This window comes from Lasioglossum baleicum, chromosome 7 (genome assembly GCF_051020765.1).
Source record: "Lasioglossum baleicum chromosome 7, iyLasBale1, whole genome shotgun sequence".
Taxonomy (NCBI): domain Eukaryota; kingdom Metazoa; phylum Arthropoda; class Insecta; order Hymenoptera; family Halictidae; genus Lasioglossum; species Lasioglossum baleicum.
Genome location: NC_134935.1, coordinates 2427286 through 2443847, shown reverse-complemented (window position 1 = coordinate 2443847; position 16562 = coordinate 2427286). Strand labels below are relative to the sequence as shown.

The following is a 16562-nucleotide window of genomic DNA, read 5'->3' as shown; positions in this document are numbered from 1 at the left end:
CCTGAAAAAGCGAGGCGATAGTGGAATATTTGCACTATTATAACTTGAAAAATATTTAAGAAAAAAATATTTTCTAATAGCGTATTGGAAAGCTCTGGAAACAAGCTACAAGAATATGCAATAAAAAATAGGGTTTTCTATTTAAGAAATTGATGATGACCTTCGCGTGGTTTTCAAACGACTATCCAAGGACAAATCAATGACGCCATTTTATGCCCCCCTAGAAACCATACAACTTTTGTCTGAAACATTTTTCTCCAAAATGCTTAATTTCCAAGATATACGTATGTTTCACTTTGAACGACTCACCCCGTATACATACATATATATCATAAGAACATTTTAAAATTATTACCATTAATTTTCATCCGAAAATACATCAGAAATTTCTTCCTCGGATAATGTTTTTTCTCCATTTGAGGCCAAGCGTAGCCGAACGTGCCGACCTACGCGTAACGCTGCTAAACGCTTAATACTAAACAAGCTATAAAATTTGAATGCAGACATACTTATGCAGATTCAAACTTTCTTGGCTTATAATCAGGAATCTTTACCGAATGTAATGACACCAAAAAGAGCACGCAGACTCGCGCAGAACTATAACAAAATTGTCAATAAAGTTTTGTAATCGTAAAAAAAACTTACAGAATGATTGGTAATATTCAAATATTAATAACTATGCTAATTTAGATGATAACAAAATGAAATCTATGCGAAAGTGCTCCGTACACCTACCTGAACAACTTCTGTAATACAAGAATTTACACAATTTTCCTTAAAACACTGGAAAATCGCCAATGAATGGACGCTGTCTTAGAAACTGTTTAAGAACGCTAAGCGCGTCTTAAAATCTCTCGACTTTCGATGAAGTTTACTACTTCACGAGTGTACAAATAGAGAAAACAATATTGCAGCCTTATTCTTCAGACCTTTAACTACAACGAACAACAAAAATTTTATGCCATACGCAAAAATCTAGAAATCGAATTTTTCCACTTTTTCGGGCCAAATACCCCACTGTGCGTCGCACAGTGGCCTGTATGCACTGATATACATATACAATACTATGGATACGGTATTGCCATAAGCCAGCTGCACACTGCACAGCCTTTCGTCGGGAATTGCTCGTAGAATACAATGGCAGTGCCACCAGGCAGTGATGCCAGAATCGAGGACGCGAGGACGCTTCCCCTCCAGCACAGGACCCCCCACTCTGACGGACCGTCCTCGCCGTTGCTTCTGCTGCGCACGCGCTACACACGAACGTACTTCTACTCTGCCCGTGTGAGTGCATGCTCGATTGCACGCGCGCTACACAACAAGCGTACCTCTACCATGTCCGTGTGACTACCTGCTCGACCGAACGCGTCGGCGACGCGTTCCTTCGATTTTCACCAATTTTCACGTTGCCGAAGTTTCGGAAGCATGAGTCGGAAAGTCGGCATCTGGAAACAGCGCGCATTTGAATCCCGGGATGGCGCCGCGGCGGCGCGGTGCACATTTTGCTATAACTTTTGATCTAAAAAAGATATCGAAGCGAAATTTGGAATAAATTTTTTTTTTAAAACCGGGTTTAATGGTTCATCCTAAAATATGTTTTGTATTTCTTAAAAAATTTTTCTCGTTGATCTTTAAAGTTAAGGTAGTCCAGAAGGCCCCCAACACAAATTGATTTTTAGTCGAACCATGCTCAATAAACAATTACGAAAAAATTTATAAATATTCCACTTAATAGCACACATGATTGAGATTTTTTTCAGATTTTTCAGATTATGCAGACATGTTTAAAAAAATTGAAAATCTCGAAACATTCGAAGAAAATGCATATTTCGTATTGAACTTTTCGAGATACCAGTTTTATAAAAATTCATTAGTCCGATATTATTGAAACAATTGTCCTTAATTTTTCTCAGAATTTTTTATAAATTGTATCGTTAAAAAATCAAAATCAATTTTTTCGATACTTCTTTGTTGATGTATTATGTAATACTGAATATTTTTATAATCAGAAAAATAATGTACAGACTTGATAATGCAATATAAAATATTTTATTTACGTTATATTTCAATATACATATGTGCATCACTCCTAACAATTTTGGTAATCACATAATTATTGTAACGACATTTTACATATATCAGGTCGTTAAGTATGAAACTAGACAAATAAAACACAAATTTCAAACACATTTGTCAAGTTTCATACATCTCCGGTTACGAAAATCGATTTTAAATGGTCCCTGACTTTCTGTAACATAACAAAAAAAAAAATTAGTTAAAGTCATGATTGCAAAGTATAGAATAAAATATTAATGTATAACTTTATAGTATAGTTTATACTTATCTTTTCTTTGAAGTCATTCTCTTGAATCTGCTAATATTGATTTTACGTTACCGCGATTTTAAATGGTCCTCTGCCTTTCTACAACATAAAAAAACACATAGTCAAAGGTATAATTACAAAGTACTTACAGAATGAAATATTAATGTAACGATACACTTTTTTTTTCTTTGAAGTCATTCTTGAATCTGCTAATATTGATTTTACGTTACCGCGATTTTAAATGGTCCTCTGTCATTCTACAACATAAAAAAAAACACATAGTTAAAGTTATAATTACAAAGTACTTACAGAATGAAATATTAATGTAACGATACACTTCTCTATTCTTTGAAGTCATTCTTGAATCTGCTAATATTGATTTTACGTTACCGCGATTTTAAATGGTCCTCTGTCATTCTACAACATAAAAAAAAACACATAGTTAAAGTTATAATTACAAAGTACTTACAGAATGAAATATTAATGTAACGATACACTTCTCTTTTCTTTGAAGTCATTCTTGAATCTGCTAATATTGATTTTACGTTACCGCGATTTTAAATGGTCCTCTGTCATTCTACAACATAAAAAAAACACATAGTTAAAGTTATAAGTACAAAGTACTTACAGAATGAAATATTAATGTAACGATACACTTCGCTTTTCTTTGAAGTCATTCTTGAATCTGCTATTTCATTACCGCTGACACCCACGCGTTGCTATATTCAAAGAAAAAGTAGACATAATTAAAATCGTAATTCTAATTGCAATCTTGTAGGACTCAATATAAATAGTAACGTATACTTATCCTTTTTTATCGATGAATATGGTCACTCACTAAAATAAATTCCTGTAGACAAAGAAACTGTAGGCTGTTTACTATAATAATAATAATAATAATAATAATAATAATAGTATTTTACTTCCCATCTCGGGGTACAAACACGGACCTCCGCTCGGCTTACAAACTTCACCTTCCTTATCGCTTCATTCTTAACTTAAATTTACACTTAAACACGAGAGAGAGAGAGCACACCGTTCACTCATTCCTCACACATTCTTCTTCACTCATTCACACACTCTGGACCCCCGGTTCCGCTGCTCATCCTTTCTCTCATCTCTTCCACTCTCTTCATCCATACTGTTGGCTGTTTACTATATGAACTAAGCTATCGAACGATTAACGAAGAAAACACGACCTCACTAGTTCGAAAACGAGTGCAAAGTTAATTGATTATAACTTTGCGAGGGCGATGAATTTTCATATAAATGCTTTCCCGACATAAGGGATAAATGTCTGTCATCGACAAATGTGTTTGAAATTTGTGTTTTATTTGTCTAGTTTCATACTTAACGACCTGATATATGTAAAATGTCGTTACAATAATTATGTGATTACCAAAATTGTTAGGAGTGATGCACATATGTATATTGAAATATAACGTAAATAAAATATTTTATATTGCATTATCAAGTCTGTACATTATTTTTCTGATTATAAAAATATTCAGTATTACATAATACATCAACAAAGAAGTATCGAAAAAATTGATTTTGATTTTTTAACGATACAATTTATAAAAAATTCTGAGAAAAATTAAGGACAATTGTTTCAATAATATCGGACTAATGAATTTTTATAAAACTGGTATCTCGAAAAGTTCAATACGAAATATGCATTTTCTTCGAATGTTTCGAGATTTTCAATTTTTTTAAACATGTCTGCATAATCTGAAAAATCTGAAAAAAATCTCAATCATGTGTGCTATTAAGTGGAATATTTATAAATTTTTTCGTAATTGTTTATTGAGCATGGTTCGACTAAAAATCAATTTGTGTTGGGGGCCTTCTGGACTACCTTAACTTTAAAGATCAACGAGAAAAATTTTTTAAGAAATACAAAACATATTTTAGGATGAACCATTAAACCCGGTTTTTAAAAAAAAAATTTATTCCAAATTTCGCTTCGATATCTTTTTTAGATCAAAAGTTATAGCAAAATGTGCACCGCGCCGCGCCGCGCCGCGCCGTCCCGGGAATCAAATGCGCGCCGTCGCCAGATCCCGACTTTCTGACTCGTGCTTCCGAAACTTCGGCAACATGAAAATTGGTGAAAATCGAAGGAACGCGTCGCCGACGCGTTCGGTCGAGCAGGTAGTCACACGGACATGGTAGAGGTACGCTTGTGTGTAGCGCGCGTGCAATCGAGCATGCACTCACACGGGCAGAGTAGAAGTACGTTCGTGTGTAGCGCATGCGCAGCAGAAGCTACGGCGAGGACGGTACGTCCACGGTCCGTCAGAGTGGGGGGTCCTGTGCCGGAGGGGAAATGTCCCCGCGTCCTCGATTCTGGCATCACTGCCGCCAGGGAGTGTCAGGCGTACTATATTCCCCGTACTCCTCTTCACCTACATGATCCCCCATACTTTGTCATATGTTCGCGTCCCTTTAGGTGGCGCTGCTTTCAATCGAGTTGATTGAACGAATTCGAACACCATGGTGTCGATAGTATATACAGGGTGTCCCAAAATTCGTGAACTTCCCGAAACGGGGTGGTTCCTTAGACCATTTCAAGCGACATTTTCCTTTGCAAAAATGTTATCCGCGGCTTTGTTTAGGAGTTATTAACGAAAAACCACGGACCAATCAGAGCGCGACCTAGACGCGAGTTGCCACATTCGGTCCGGCGCGCCAACTGTCTATTGGCCGACTGTGGCAACTTGCGTCTAGGTCGCGCTCTGATTGGTCCGTGTTTTTCGTTAATAACTGCTAAACAAAGCCGCGGATAATATTAAGCAAACGAAAATTTCGCTTGAAATGGTCTAAGGAACCACCCCCTTTCGGGAAGTTCACGAATTTTGGGACACCCTGTATATCAGTGCCTGTATGCCCGATTTCAGCGGTCACAGCTAGTTCAAAATTCGCTCAATATTGAAACTGCTGTAACTTTGCTAAAATTTATCCAATGGAAAAATTTTATACTGTATACCGTTTTTGCTGAAACGGATGTTTTGAGTGCAAAATTTGTCAATAACTAGGAGCGTATTAGATTGTAAAGTTTGTAGCTATTTTTCAATCAAGTTATTCGTCTATTTCACGTACACTATCGAAAAGTGTAATCATTTACATTTAAAATATCTTTTTAAAATACTTATTACAAAGAATAATCTCCGTTATTTATAATAATATGGAAAAATGTTATGAACCAAATGTGCACGGTTCAGAGGGTGACATGTTGTGGCACAAACATTTTCTGCGTGGATGGAGACATAGAGGAGATTTCAAGGTCACCTTGATTTTTTTAAACATAATGTCCTTTTTTTATACCATAGATCGATAGAGTATCAAATTCTGAGTATAAAAGTGTTGACCTTCGTATGTCCTGAACCTAATAGTTAACGAGATATTATCAAAAGAAGAAAGAAAATTGTATCGATAATATCTCGTTAACTATTAGATTTAGGACATATGGAGGTCAATACATTTCTACTCAGAATTCGATAGTCAATCGATTCATGACACAAAAAGTAGGTCTTTCGATTTTAAAAAATCGAGGTGACCTTGATATCTCCTCTATGCCTCCACTAGGGTGGACCTTATTTTTTGACCAACGAATTTTTTTCACGACGCCCCCCAGAATGGTTCTCTTTGGTGACAAAAAAATTTGTGCAAAATTTAAGATCGATCGGATAAAAGGATCACGTGACGCATTTAAATTGAAAATTTTGAATTTCATCGTAACTATAAAGTATTATATATCGTTGGATTTGTAATTTTTTTCTAAATAAGAATATGGAAAAATTATATGACCTTAATTTAAAAAAATATAACGATGACCTTGAAATTTCGAAAATTTGATTTTTTAAAAAAATTTTTTTTATGCCATTATATTTACCATATTGAACAATGCAACTTTTTCCTCTGACATTTTTTCGTAGAACCACAAATAACAGATATTTAAACATATCCATTTATTACCTATGACCGAATATAATTTATTACGTTACCTCCAGATGTACCCCGTGGACCTTAAGTCCACTTTTTTACAATTTTACCTATCTTGAAATTCATAAGCGCACACCCGGGAAACAGATGTAAACCCTCGTTATAAATTTTATAACAACCCGTACTTAAACTCCCACTGCTATTCCTACTCCTATCCTTACAAGTTTTTCCACCAATTACTTTCAACTCCATCAACCAATCATCACGCTTTTTCAAACAAACGACATCCACACCGTAGTAAGATTTAGATGTATCAGAGAACCACCGATTAGATCTGTCTGAGCTAACGAACTGTAATCATCAGTATCGAGTAAGCGAACATACAACCTCAAGTGTTGTCTTTGATCAACTATCACCTCAACTTACAAATCGGACTCGTGATCATCGTCGTTCAATCCAGATTTGGCAGACGCGAGACGTTACAGTAGTCATACAGGAAGACTACTCAATTTCTATATAAATTGAGAAGCCCAATGGAGAGTAGAAGTCGCGAAAAACTGTTCTTATTAGAACATGATGAAAGTCAGATAATTGACGCTAAGTTGCCATCGAAACGACAAGTTTTAGGAGTGCTATTTTATAATTTGCGGAAAGTGAAATTGAACCTTCGGTCTAGTGCACACCTTGTTGTTAAAGAAGTGGAGGTGTTGTGGGAAAAGGCCAGAATTCCAGTTCAGTTAAACAGTCGCTGCGTCGAGAAATTGGAGTCATTATACCACAACTGGAAGGTCTTACAAAAGAGTTGTAAACGACGATCCCAGATACAAGATCAACAGGAACAAGAGTTTCTTGATCAATTAGTGATCAATTAGTGTGAAAAATTTGTCATTTTACCAATTAATGTGGCCGATCACATGCAAGAGGACATTTCAGGTTTTATTACAGACGAAAGTCGAAAATTTTTTAGTAGATTTAATATATTGACAGAATTTTTAAAAAAAGATCCAATAGTTTGGTAAGATGAAGAATCTTACAAACTAGGTTTAGATATAGTTAAGGCTTTACCTGTGGTCAATGATTCGGCAGAAAGAGCCGTTAAGCTAATGCAGGATTATAATCAAATTTTAGCTCGCAATGAAGAAGAAAAGCAGTTGGTACTGCAAATGGTAAAAGATTACCGCCAGCAATATCCTGACGCAACGAAAACGATAATAACGAAAAACATGTAAATCGAACGTCGAGGGTCCGCAGCACAGGCGAACCACACAGCTACCTCCCTCTCAGGAAAAACCCAGAGGGGTAGCGTCATAAAATACGCTGGCAGCGCGGGTCCTTACAGCCACTTCGGGTCTGAGGACCCGTTCTTCCAGTGACTGTTGTCAAGTTTGGATTCTCTCTCTAGGTTTTGTATTGTTTGTCTGTTCATTTAATAAAATGCATTCTTGGCGAGCGGCTTCACCGTTGATCGGCGTATAATTTGGTGACCCGCTCTGTCCTTCCCATCCTAAAAGCGGATAGTCTTACATTAGAATATAAGAAATAGTTCCTTATTACTCTATTCTGTAGAATATATTCAAAATATTCATTCACATGTATAGTACAATAGTACAATACAAAATTACATATCTCTGTTATTTGTGGTTATACGAAAAAATGTCAGAGGAAAAAGTTGCACTGTTCAATATGGTAAATATAATGGCACAAAAAAAATTTTTTTTAAAAATCAAATTTTCGAAATTTCAAGGTCATCGTTATTTTTTTTTTAATTAAGGTCATATAATTTTTCCATATTCTTATTTTTAAAAAAATTACAAATCCAACGATATATAATACTTTATAGTTACGATGAATTTCAAAATTTTCAATTTAAATGCGCCACGTGATCCTTTTTTTCGATCGATCTCAAACTTTGCCCAAATTTTTTTCTCACCAAAGAGAACCATTCTGGGGGGCGTCGTGCTTTGTATCTCGATAAAAATTTTTCGCCAAGTATAGCTTAGGTCCACCCTAGCCTCCACCCACGCAGAAAATGTTTATGTCACAACATGTCTCCCTCTATACCGTGCAAATTTTGTGCATAACATTTTTTCATATTATTACAAATAAACGCAATATTCAAAGTGGACATAGTTATACATATATTGCCCCACCCTGTATATTATTTAAATTTCATGTGTATACTGTTTTCTTATTTTCGTGTACATTGTGTGTTTATTGTTATTATTTAGTATTTATTTAAGTTAATACGAAGATATAGCGAATGCGAACATGCAGGATGTGAGAAATGCTGCGATTTTCGCGCGCGCGCGATGGCCATTTTTTTCGTAGATCAACTATAAAACACGGAGTAACGCGTAGTAGCAGCCTTTTTTTCTTGCATCTTAATCAGAAAACTTCAAAGAACACAATGATATAGAAATGAACACCCGATAGCACCCGGAGGTATAACAAAGTCATTACCAAAGTCTTAGAATCATAAAAAAATGACTGAATCGTTGGTTATCTTTAAATATTAATAACTAAAAAAATGTATAAAGTACAAAAGTGAATTTCTCTTAAAAGTATACCTTATACTTAGCTAAAAAAACTTCTATAAAACAAAAATCTGTTAGTGTATGTAAATAAGGTAACAATTACTAATAGGTAAATTCGTTGAAAAATGAAAGCGTGTTATTTCACACTTCTGACAAATTTCAGTGCTTTATGGATACATGAATGGGAAAACGGATGATGGGAGATTGTTCCTCAGATATTGAAGTAACTCAAGCCACAAAAATTTTACATTTTATGTAAAGTTTTAAAAATTGGATTTTGATCGCTGAAATCGGGCATACAGCCCACTGTGCGGCGTGCTGCATCTCGTAGAGTCAACTTCCAGTGAGATCGGGCTGAAGTTGCCCTTCATATCAAGGTTAACCGTATAGATTCGGCGAGTCCGGTATAAAATCTATTAGGCAGTAATAAAATTGCTTCGAGACCCCCGCATTGTCAGTACGTCGACACCGTGCATCTTAGATAATAGTATTTTCAATTCGCTGCACATTCAACTCAATCCGTTCGCGACAATTCCCACAATTGTGATACAATTCTTATAATCAGAATATATTTGTGTTCTTTGGAAAGAAGATGCCTTTTATGCGTCTCGTATTTGCCGTAAAAACGACGTCTCCAAAGAGGCGGATTTTATACGTCCATAAAGGCGTCTTTTTGGATACGTCGTTCTTACGGCAACAATGAGACGTATAAAAGGCACCTTCCTCCAACCGTAAAAACGACGTCTCCAAAAAGACGCCGTTATGGACGTATAAAGAGCGTCATTTAGAGACGTAAGACGTAAAGACGAAAAAATTACGAGAAAACGACGTCTGTGAGACGTACTGTGCTATCCGGGTGACTATTAGTGAACATCAGAAACAGAGGAAAATTAATCCATCCAAATATTTTGTGTTATACAGTTTATTTTATGAAATTTAGAAGTATTTTGAAGAAACAATAGAATGAAAGTTCTACAACATTTACAAAACTTAACTGTAACACTTACAACTTGTAACACAATAACATTTAACATTTACAAACTTAAATTTAAATATTACTCAAACGTAAAAAAGAAGTGTTGGCACATCGTATATGTACATGTATTATTATATAAATATGCAAATGCAAAATAGCATGTTATCCCATATTAAAATTATTATAATTAATAGAAAGTTATGTTCTCGTAAATTTTCGCTGAATCTAAGAATTAGGCGAAGTGACCAACGACTGCTTTCTCCTCAGATGGCCGCTCAGATGGCTGCTCTATATTAATGCTACATTTTTTTTTAAAAAAAGATTAAAAAAACTCCATGCTTAATTTATGTTGATCGTCCCAAATTTTAATATTATTTGCATTTACTAAGCATTTATTCTCCATCATGTTTTTTCTGGATTTACTCAATTCTTCATAACTTACAACAGTTTCTCCTCCGTATAGCAAGTCGGCATTTGTCAAATGTATTTTACAGACTATTAACTCATAACTACCCTTATTATCTTTACGTGCGGTTCTCCCCTTAATCTGCGTCTCTTCTTTTATATCAAGCGACAAAAACGTCTGTATCACATGCAGTCCGCCTTTCTTTTCCACAGCAACACTTGACTTGTAGTCAACACCACGACCCATACCTCTCGTTGCTGATGTTACTGTCTTTGTGATGCCTGCTTCGTTAATGTACTTCTGTTTGGTCTGCTTTTCCGTATTTTCGTCTAACGTATGTAAGCGATCATATTTACTGCAGAATTTGTTTTTAAATTTATCTATTTCAATATCTGTATCGAAAAATATTAATACTGATCGTCCTGCGGCAATCTTAGAATTTGCATGACTATCAATTTTACTGAGCCATTGTTCCTCTGACGTTTCACATATAAAATCATTGTGTATATTGAATTGTAACTTGGAATCACCAAAATAGGATGGCATTATAGAATTCTCATGGATATTATATGTATTTTTTACCGCTTCTTTTTCATGATAATTGAGTGTAGTTAAAGTACCGGTCACTCCTAAGATAAGAGGATATTCCTTAGGTAATTTTGCATGGGAAAATGAACCAGTATCTATCAAAAAATAACCATACTTGCGAAATTCATTATGACTATATGTTGAACATGAGGTATCTCCCGACTATATACTGACTAGCTTTGTGTGTATGGAGTATCAAACAACAGAATAGATTCCTTTAAATGTATTTTATTCATTAAATGAGTTATTTAAGCTTTATATCTCTTCAAACGAAACAAAAGGAATATTACTGAAAGTACTTCTTAAAGTATTTCAGAAAGTATTTCTAAAAGGCGCCTGTAATATAAATTCGATCTGTTAGAAATCACACTACAGGCCACGTGTGTTACAAAATTAAATAATTTTCATTCGCAAGTTGTACAAACAGATCATACATAACATACCTTTTATGCGAATTAATCACTCGACACATTCTGCCTTAGAACCTTACAATATTAAAGCTTTATAAACATTTTTGTTACACATAAAATTTGTTCTGACCTTTCTCTTTACATTACAAAAGCTGACAAAGAAAAATGGGGGAGAGCGAGTCATTCTCATACATGTGTAGCAAACTCATGCACCAATCACACGCCAGGCATACCATTCAACCAATCACGAGTAAAGGCGCGGTTAGCATACACATTCAAACATACAGAAAAATAATTACATCTCAACACTATAGTTCACTTTCTTTAATCTGAGGTAATTAAACATGTTCACATAGCCGACGAATGTATTAGCCGTATAAAATCCATTATTTTTTCTGAAGGTTATCTCCCCACAGTCATTAATTTTAAAGCAGTGGCGAACACTATCTGTGTCACTTACCTTTGCAACACGTATTGCATCATCAGTCATTCTGTTGCGATGCTCTTCGTAGGGAGATTGATTCGTATATAATTTTTCAACAACTCTACCACCAGATTCTTGTTTCAAAAGATAGTACTGTCCAGGTTCAATCAGGAATTTTTTAAATTCGTTGAAATCTTCATTTCTTTCTCTCATTCTTTTCTTAATAAACTCTTCTACCTCGTTCAAGATAATACTTCTTTCATAATTTTTGCTAGCCATCTCCCATATGTATTCCTGGATAGCAGCTAATGCTGGCATACATAATCGCGTACCCGAACAGTAGAAATTTCCATAGTATTCGGGAGAAAAGAAAACGTCAACTTCGTCTATGAATAAGATAGTCTTACTCCTATCGTCATGGTTTAGCTGTCCAAATTGCTCTGTGCTGTGATTTAATATACGATCTTCAACTAATTTACTGAGGCTTTGCCTCGTACCATTTACCATAGGATTAAGTACTTCGCATACCATTCTCTCAAATGTGCCATAAGTTATTTTGTGTTCAACACCAAACACCATAAACAAATTATCAAAATCTACTCGATCTCGAATTGCCAAGTATTCATTATAACACATCACCTCGACCTTATAACCCATCAATGCAAACAGCGTAGCTGTTTCGCTATTATAAGCGATTTCCCTTGTCCTGGTAAGACTTGCGCCAAACGCTTCTCAACACCTTTATAATCTTTGTCTACACTTAATAACAGCAAAATGCACAATACTTGAATACAATGTGGCTTTAAGGTTTTTCTTGCACTTACAATATCTTTTGATGCCTGTACGGATCACACAGCAGCCAGCCCAGCAACAAGTTCTGGTATAGTTTCCTGTTTGAAGTTTTCTTTCCATTCATTAAAATCAATCGATTGCAATTGATCCTTCACTTCTTTAGTAATAAATTCAATCTTATATGCATAATTTTTGTTGCAAGTCAATTGTATGTAGGAATTAAATTTATGCAAGTATTTGTGGTAGCAATCTATCAGTATATCCTCTATTTCCGTTGTTATATTCTCGTTTTCTCGTCTGTATAGCATTAGAGCCTTCCTTATATCGATCTCATCTTGTTTTCTTAGATACCAAAAAGATTCCCCTACGATACTAACGCGCTTTATAAAATCCTCGTAAGAGCTACTATTCTCTACTACACAAGCAAATGGATGTGTACTCTCTTCTTTGAATGTATCAAAAGATATGTAATTCGGTTGTTCCTTCAGATAAAGCAAAGACTTTTTAATTGCTAAAACCAACTCACTTGCTGCATTAATATAATCATACTTAGACCATTCATTTTGTCCAAGTAAGTTACTCACACTATTTAATAGATCATCAATTATTTCAATTAAGTAATGACCAGGAATATCCCCATGTTTTTTGATAAAATTTTCAGGATCTAAAACCTTATACGATTTTTTATCTGTATTAACTAACTCGACTTCTTCGGGAGTTACATCACTACTCTTTTTAATAAACCAACTAAATTCCACAGCACTTAAGTCTTCAAGAAACTCATTAAACGATCTAAAATAGTTAATTAATTCTTGTGGTTTTACTTCTTTGCCAAGTACAGTATTTACAATACTGTATAATTTTTGACGTATTGTTTCCATGTCACCCTTGAATTTCCCATAAGGGAATTTATCAGGAATTTTTTCTACAAGAGATTCTCTATTCTTCCAATATTCATTATATACATCTACTAAATCTCTAAAATCGATAAATTGTTTATTTAAGATTGCGTACTGAATAGATGCTATTTGATTTGTTAAAGTAACTCGATCAATTTCTGAAGCTCCTTCCGTTAGATAAAGGATTGTTTGTGCGATAAACCTTACAGTATTGTACATCACTATTCGAAACGACTCATAATGAACATCTTCTGTCTCTTGGAGGAAACGCGTATAACCTTCTAGCAAAGGCTGAAATAGTTGAAGACTCTTTTCTGACCCTCTGGGAAACAGCTCAGCAATGGAATTGTCAAGAACATACATCCATACTAGACGCTCCTCAGGTATGTCTGGAGACTTATCACTGACAAACCAGCCCTTGACAGAGTGCCAAAATGATTTACCACCATGCCTTTTTAACAACTTGAATCGGTACTTAAATTTTTGCTTAGTACTATAAACAGGCTCAAAATGTCTCATCAACTTAAAAACAAAGCGATATTGTTGCTCAAGAGAGCAGTTAAGAGAGGAAGTCGGCCAGTTTATACAATTTGCCAAAACCATTCTACCGTTATCAATATTTTAAGCAAATCATTAACAGACATATCTGTTTTACCACTAATCTCTAAAATTAGCTCCTGAATGTGTTTACAAAGATGAAAGTAAATAGGATGAGTTAAAGGTGCTAACGCCGTCAGCGATATGTGATTCTTCACTTTCATTACTTTATTAAATAATAAGCTCTGCAAATTATGCAAGAATATTGAAAGAGATTCGTTCATTTCATTAGCAAGGTCACAAAATAGATTTATATCTTGCTTACTTATGTAAAATACTTGTTGTCCAGATAGTGCATTTATATTCGAATCCATTGAATAAGCTGATTGAGAAATGGAGGAAAAGCATTTGTCAAGTAAGGATGTTTCATGGTTTTTTACCGCACTCTCATAAGTTTTATATAACTCCGCGAATACGTTCTTGGGTTTAAATCGATAAACTTGAGGAAAGTCTTTTCTTCTTGCATCTAAAGCTTTTTCTCTATTGATCAATTCTCGACAAGTGTCTTTAAGATCAGATGAAATATATTCATTGTTAACTATATTATCTAATATCGATCCTCTAGAAGTTAATCTATAGCCTTCTAATATTATAGAAAGCTGAAAAATGTCTTCTGCACACTCGAGATTCTCTACAGTTCTACCACTCCTATCTTGGAAAAGTTGCATAAACTGCATATAAGCAGCATCCCTGCAATTGATTGCTTTGTCTCTTATGATTTCAATGATTATAAGCTTTTTAAGAAAATTTTCCTTGGTGTTTACAACAGGCAATTGGTCAAAATCCAATTCTTGAAGCTTGTCGAAACTTACTCTTGCAACAAAATCATCCTCATCAAAAGTAAATAGATAACCTGGACGTTGGTTCCTAATATAAACTGTTTGATTACTATGTGGATGAGTAAATTCGCATGAATATAACTCTATCAATCGATTTTTCTCCCACTTTCCATCCACATATCCATCGTTACCAAATGGTATTTTTATTTTTCCGTTTTTCTCATGCCTGCGTTGATCCAGTCTATCAGGTCGAGTACCTCCCGAAATATGCCCCTCTGATAGTCGTTCTTTTGGACTACTGACTTGTGAAGAAGGACCTGTCTCCAGTTCCTGATTCTGGTCTAATTTAGAATGATGGTTATCAGAAGGTTCTAAATGTTTTTCCTTTGTCAACCCGAGAAATTCTGGAATAATGACTAAATCATCGTCATCGTCATCGTCATCATCAAGGTAATCATCATAATCGTCATCATTTTCTTCGTCTTCTACTTCTTCTTCTTCTTCTTTCTCGCCTCTTACCTCTTTCACCTAGATGAAAAGGGAACACAGTTAGTATCGAAAATATTTTATGGAACTTTTCAATGATTTATTCAATAATTGCGGTGCTTTTCGATTCTTTTTGAAACCACCCGAACTTGTCCGATTCTTTCCGAACCCACCCGACGAAGTCGAGTCATTCTCGGCCAGCCCGAAACTCTGGGGCCGCCCGTGTGTCATGAAGTATCGCGCACCCGAATCGAGCCCGCCCGACTCTCTTCGACCCGTTCCGACGATTCGGGTGCGCGAAAATCGGGCGGCCCGCACATCCCTAGACTGATGTGACGAAAAAATTGTTTTACATATTACAGACAAAAACTTACTAGACACGATGGCGATGGTGATGCTTGGAAATCCATGTTTGGATCCCCTAGTGTAAGTGGTTGTTCTGGACGTGGTACGGACCAATCTTTCTCGTGCAAATGGTTCGTTGATGCTTCGCGATCCATGCTTGGAGCCCCCCGCCCAATGTAGGTGTTTGTTCTGCTCGTAGCAAACAGAGAAATGTTTTGTAGTTTTAGTTAAAAGTTTAGTGGATGCAAAAAAGGATGGTAATTGTGCATAAAGGGTCCTACCTCACCGATTTTGATAAAATTTAAAGTTGTAAAACTCAACATTCTGAACAACTTTTTCCGATACATGTAACCGCCGTGTCGCGTCGCTCAGCCTTAGTTTTTGAGATATTTGCGAAAAACTGCAGCTACTACTACATTTAATTTTGCCTATACGTGCATGCCCGTGCTGTGCGTATGCGTCAGCATGATTCGACCCCTCGTCAACTGTTTCTACAGATATATCACTACGATCGCCAAACGATCTATATACCGCGTGAACTTTTTAAATCATATGATGATGAAGAATGAGTATTATATTACGACGACACCACACACACACCCACACAGTGTTTCTGAGCGGATAACCCGAAAATATATTTGCTGTTTATTTTTTTTTGTAAACACGTTGTGGGTTCTATATACTATATACGGTGATACATATATAAGGTGAGCTTTCAATTTTGAAAGACTACTCCTGTATTTTCGTATGCGTGGTCGCATGCGTATCCTCTTCGCCCCCCAATTATCTAATCCTGACTAATTCTGATTGTATGATTTTCATTACTAGTTGAAATTCTGTATGGCGGCTATATAAAATACAAAAATTATGCGATCAGAAATAGCTAGGATTAGGTGGCGGGGGGGGGGGGGAAGATACGCATACGACCACGCATACGAAAATCCAGGAGTAGTCTTTCAAAATTGAAAGCTCACCTTATATATGTATCACCGTATATAGTATATAGAACCCACAACGTGTTTACAAATAAAAATAAACAGAAAATATATTTTTCGGGT

General features: G+C 35.5%; 1 protein-coding gene across 6 annotated transcripts in view; it reads right to left on the bottom strand.

Moving 5' to 3' along the window:
• Window positions 1–9517: 9517 nt before the first annotated feature.
• LOC143210305 (uncharacterized) overlaps window positions 9518–16562 on the bottom strand; it is a 50322-nt gene continuing 43277 nt past the window's right edge. The window contains exons 1-4 of one of the 6 annotated variants that reach the window (XR_013009231.1): window positions 15786–16105; window positions 15534–15693; window positions 10888–15201; window positions 9518–10813 (exon numbers count right to left, since the gene is read on the bottom strand). Coding sequence is in view for 2 of the 6 variants with exons in the window: in XM_076427052.1 (XP_076283167.1) it covers window positions 13879–15201; window positions 15534–15659 (1449 nt within the window). In the remaining 4 variants the exon portion in view is untranslated. Of the gene's footprint in view, window positions 15202–15533; window positions 15694–15785; window positions 16106–16562 lie in introns of those variants that run through there. The other 5 variants (XR_013009229.1, XR_013009230.1, XR_013009228.1 and 2 more) reach the window with 5 other exon arrangements.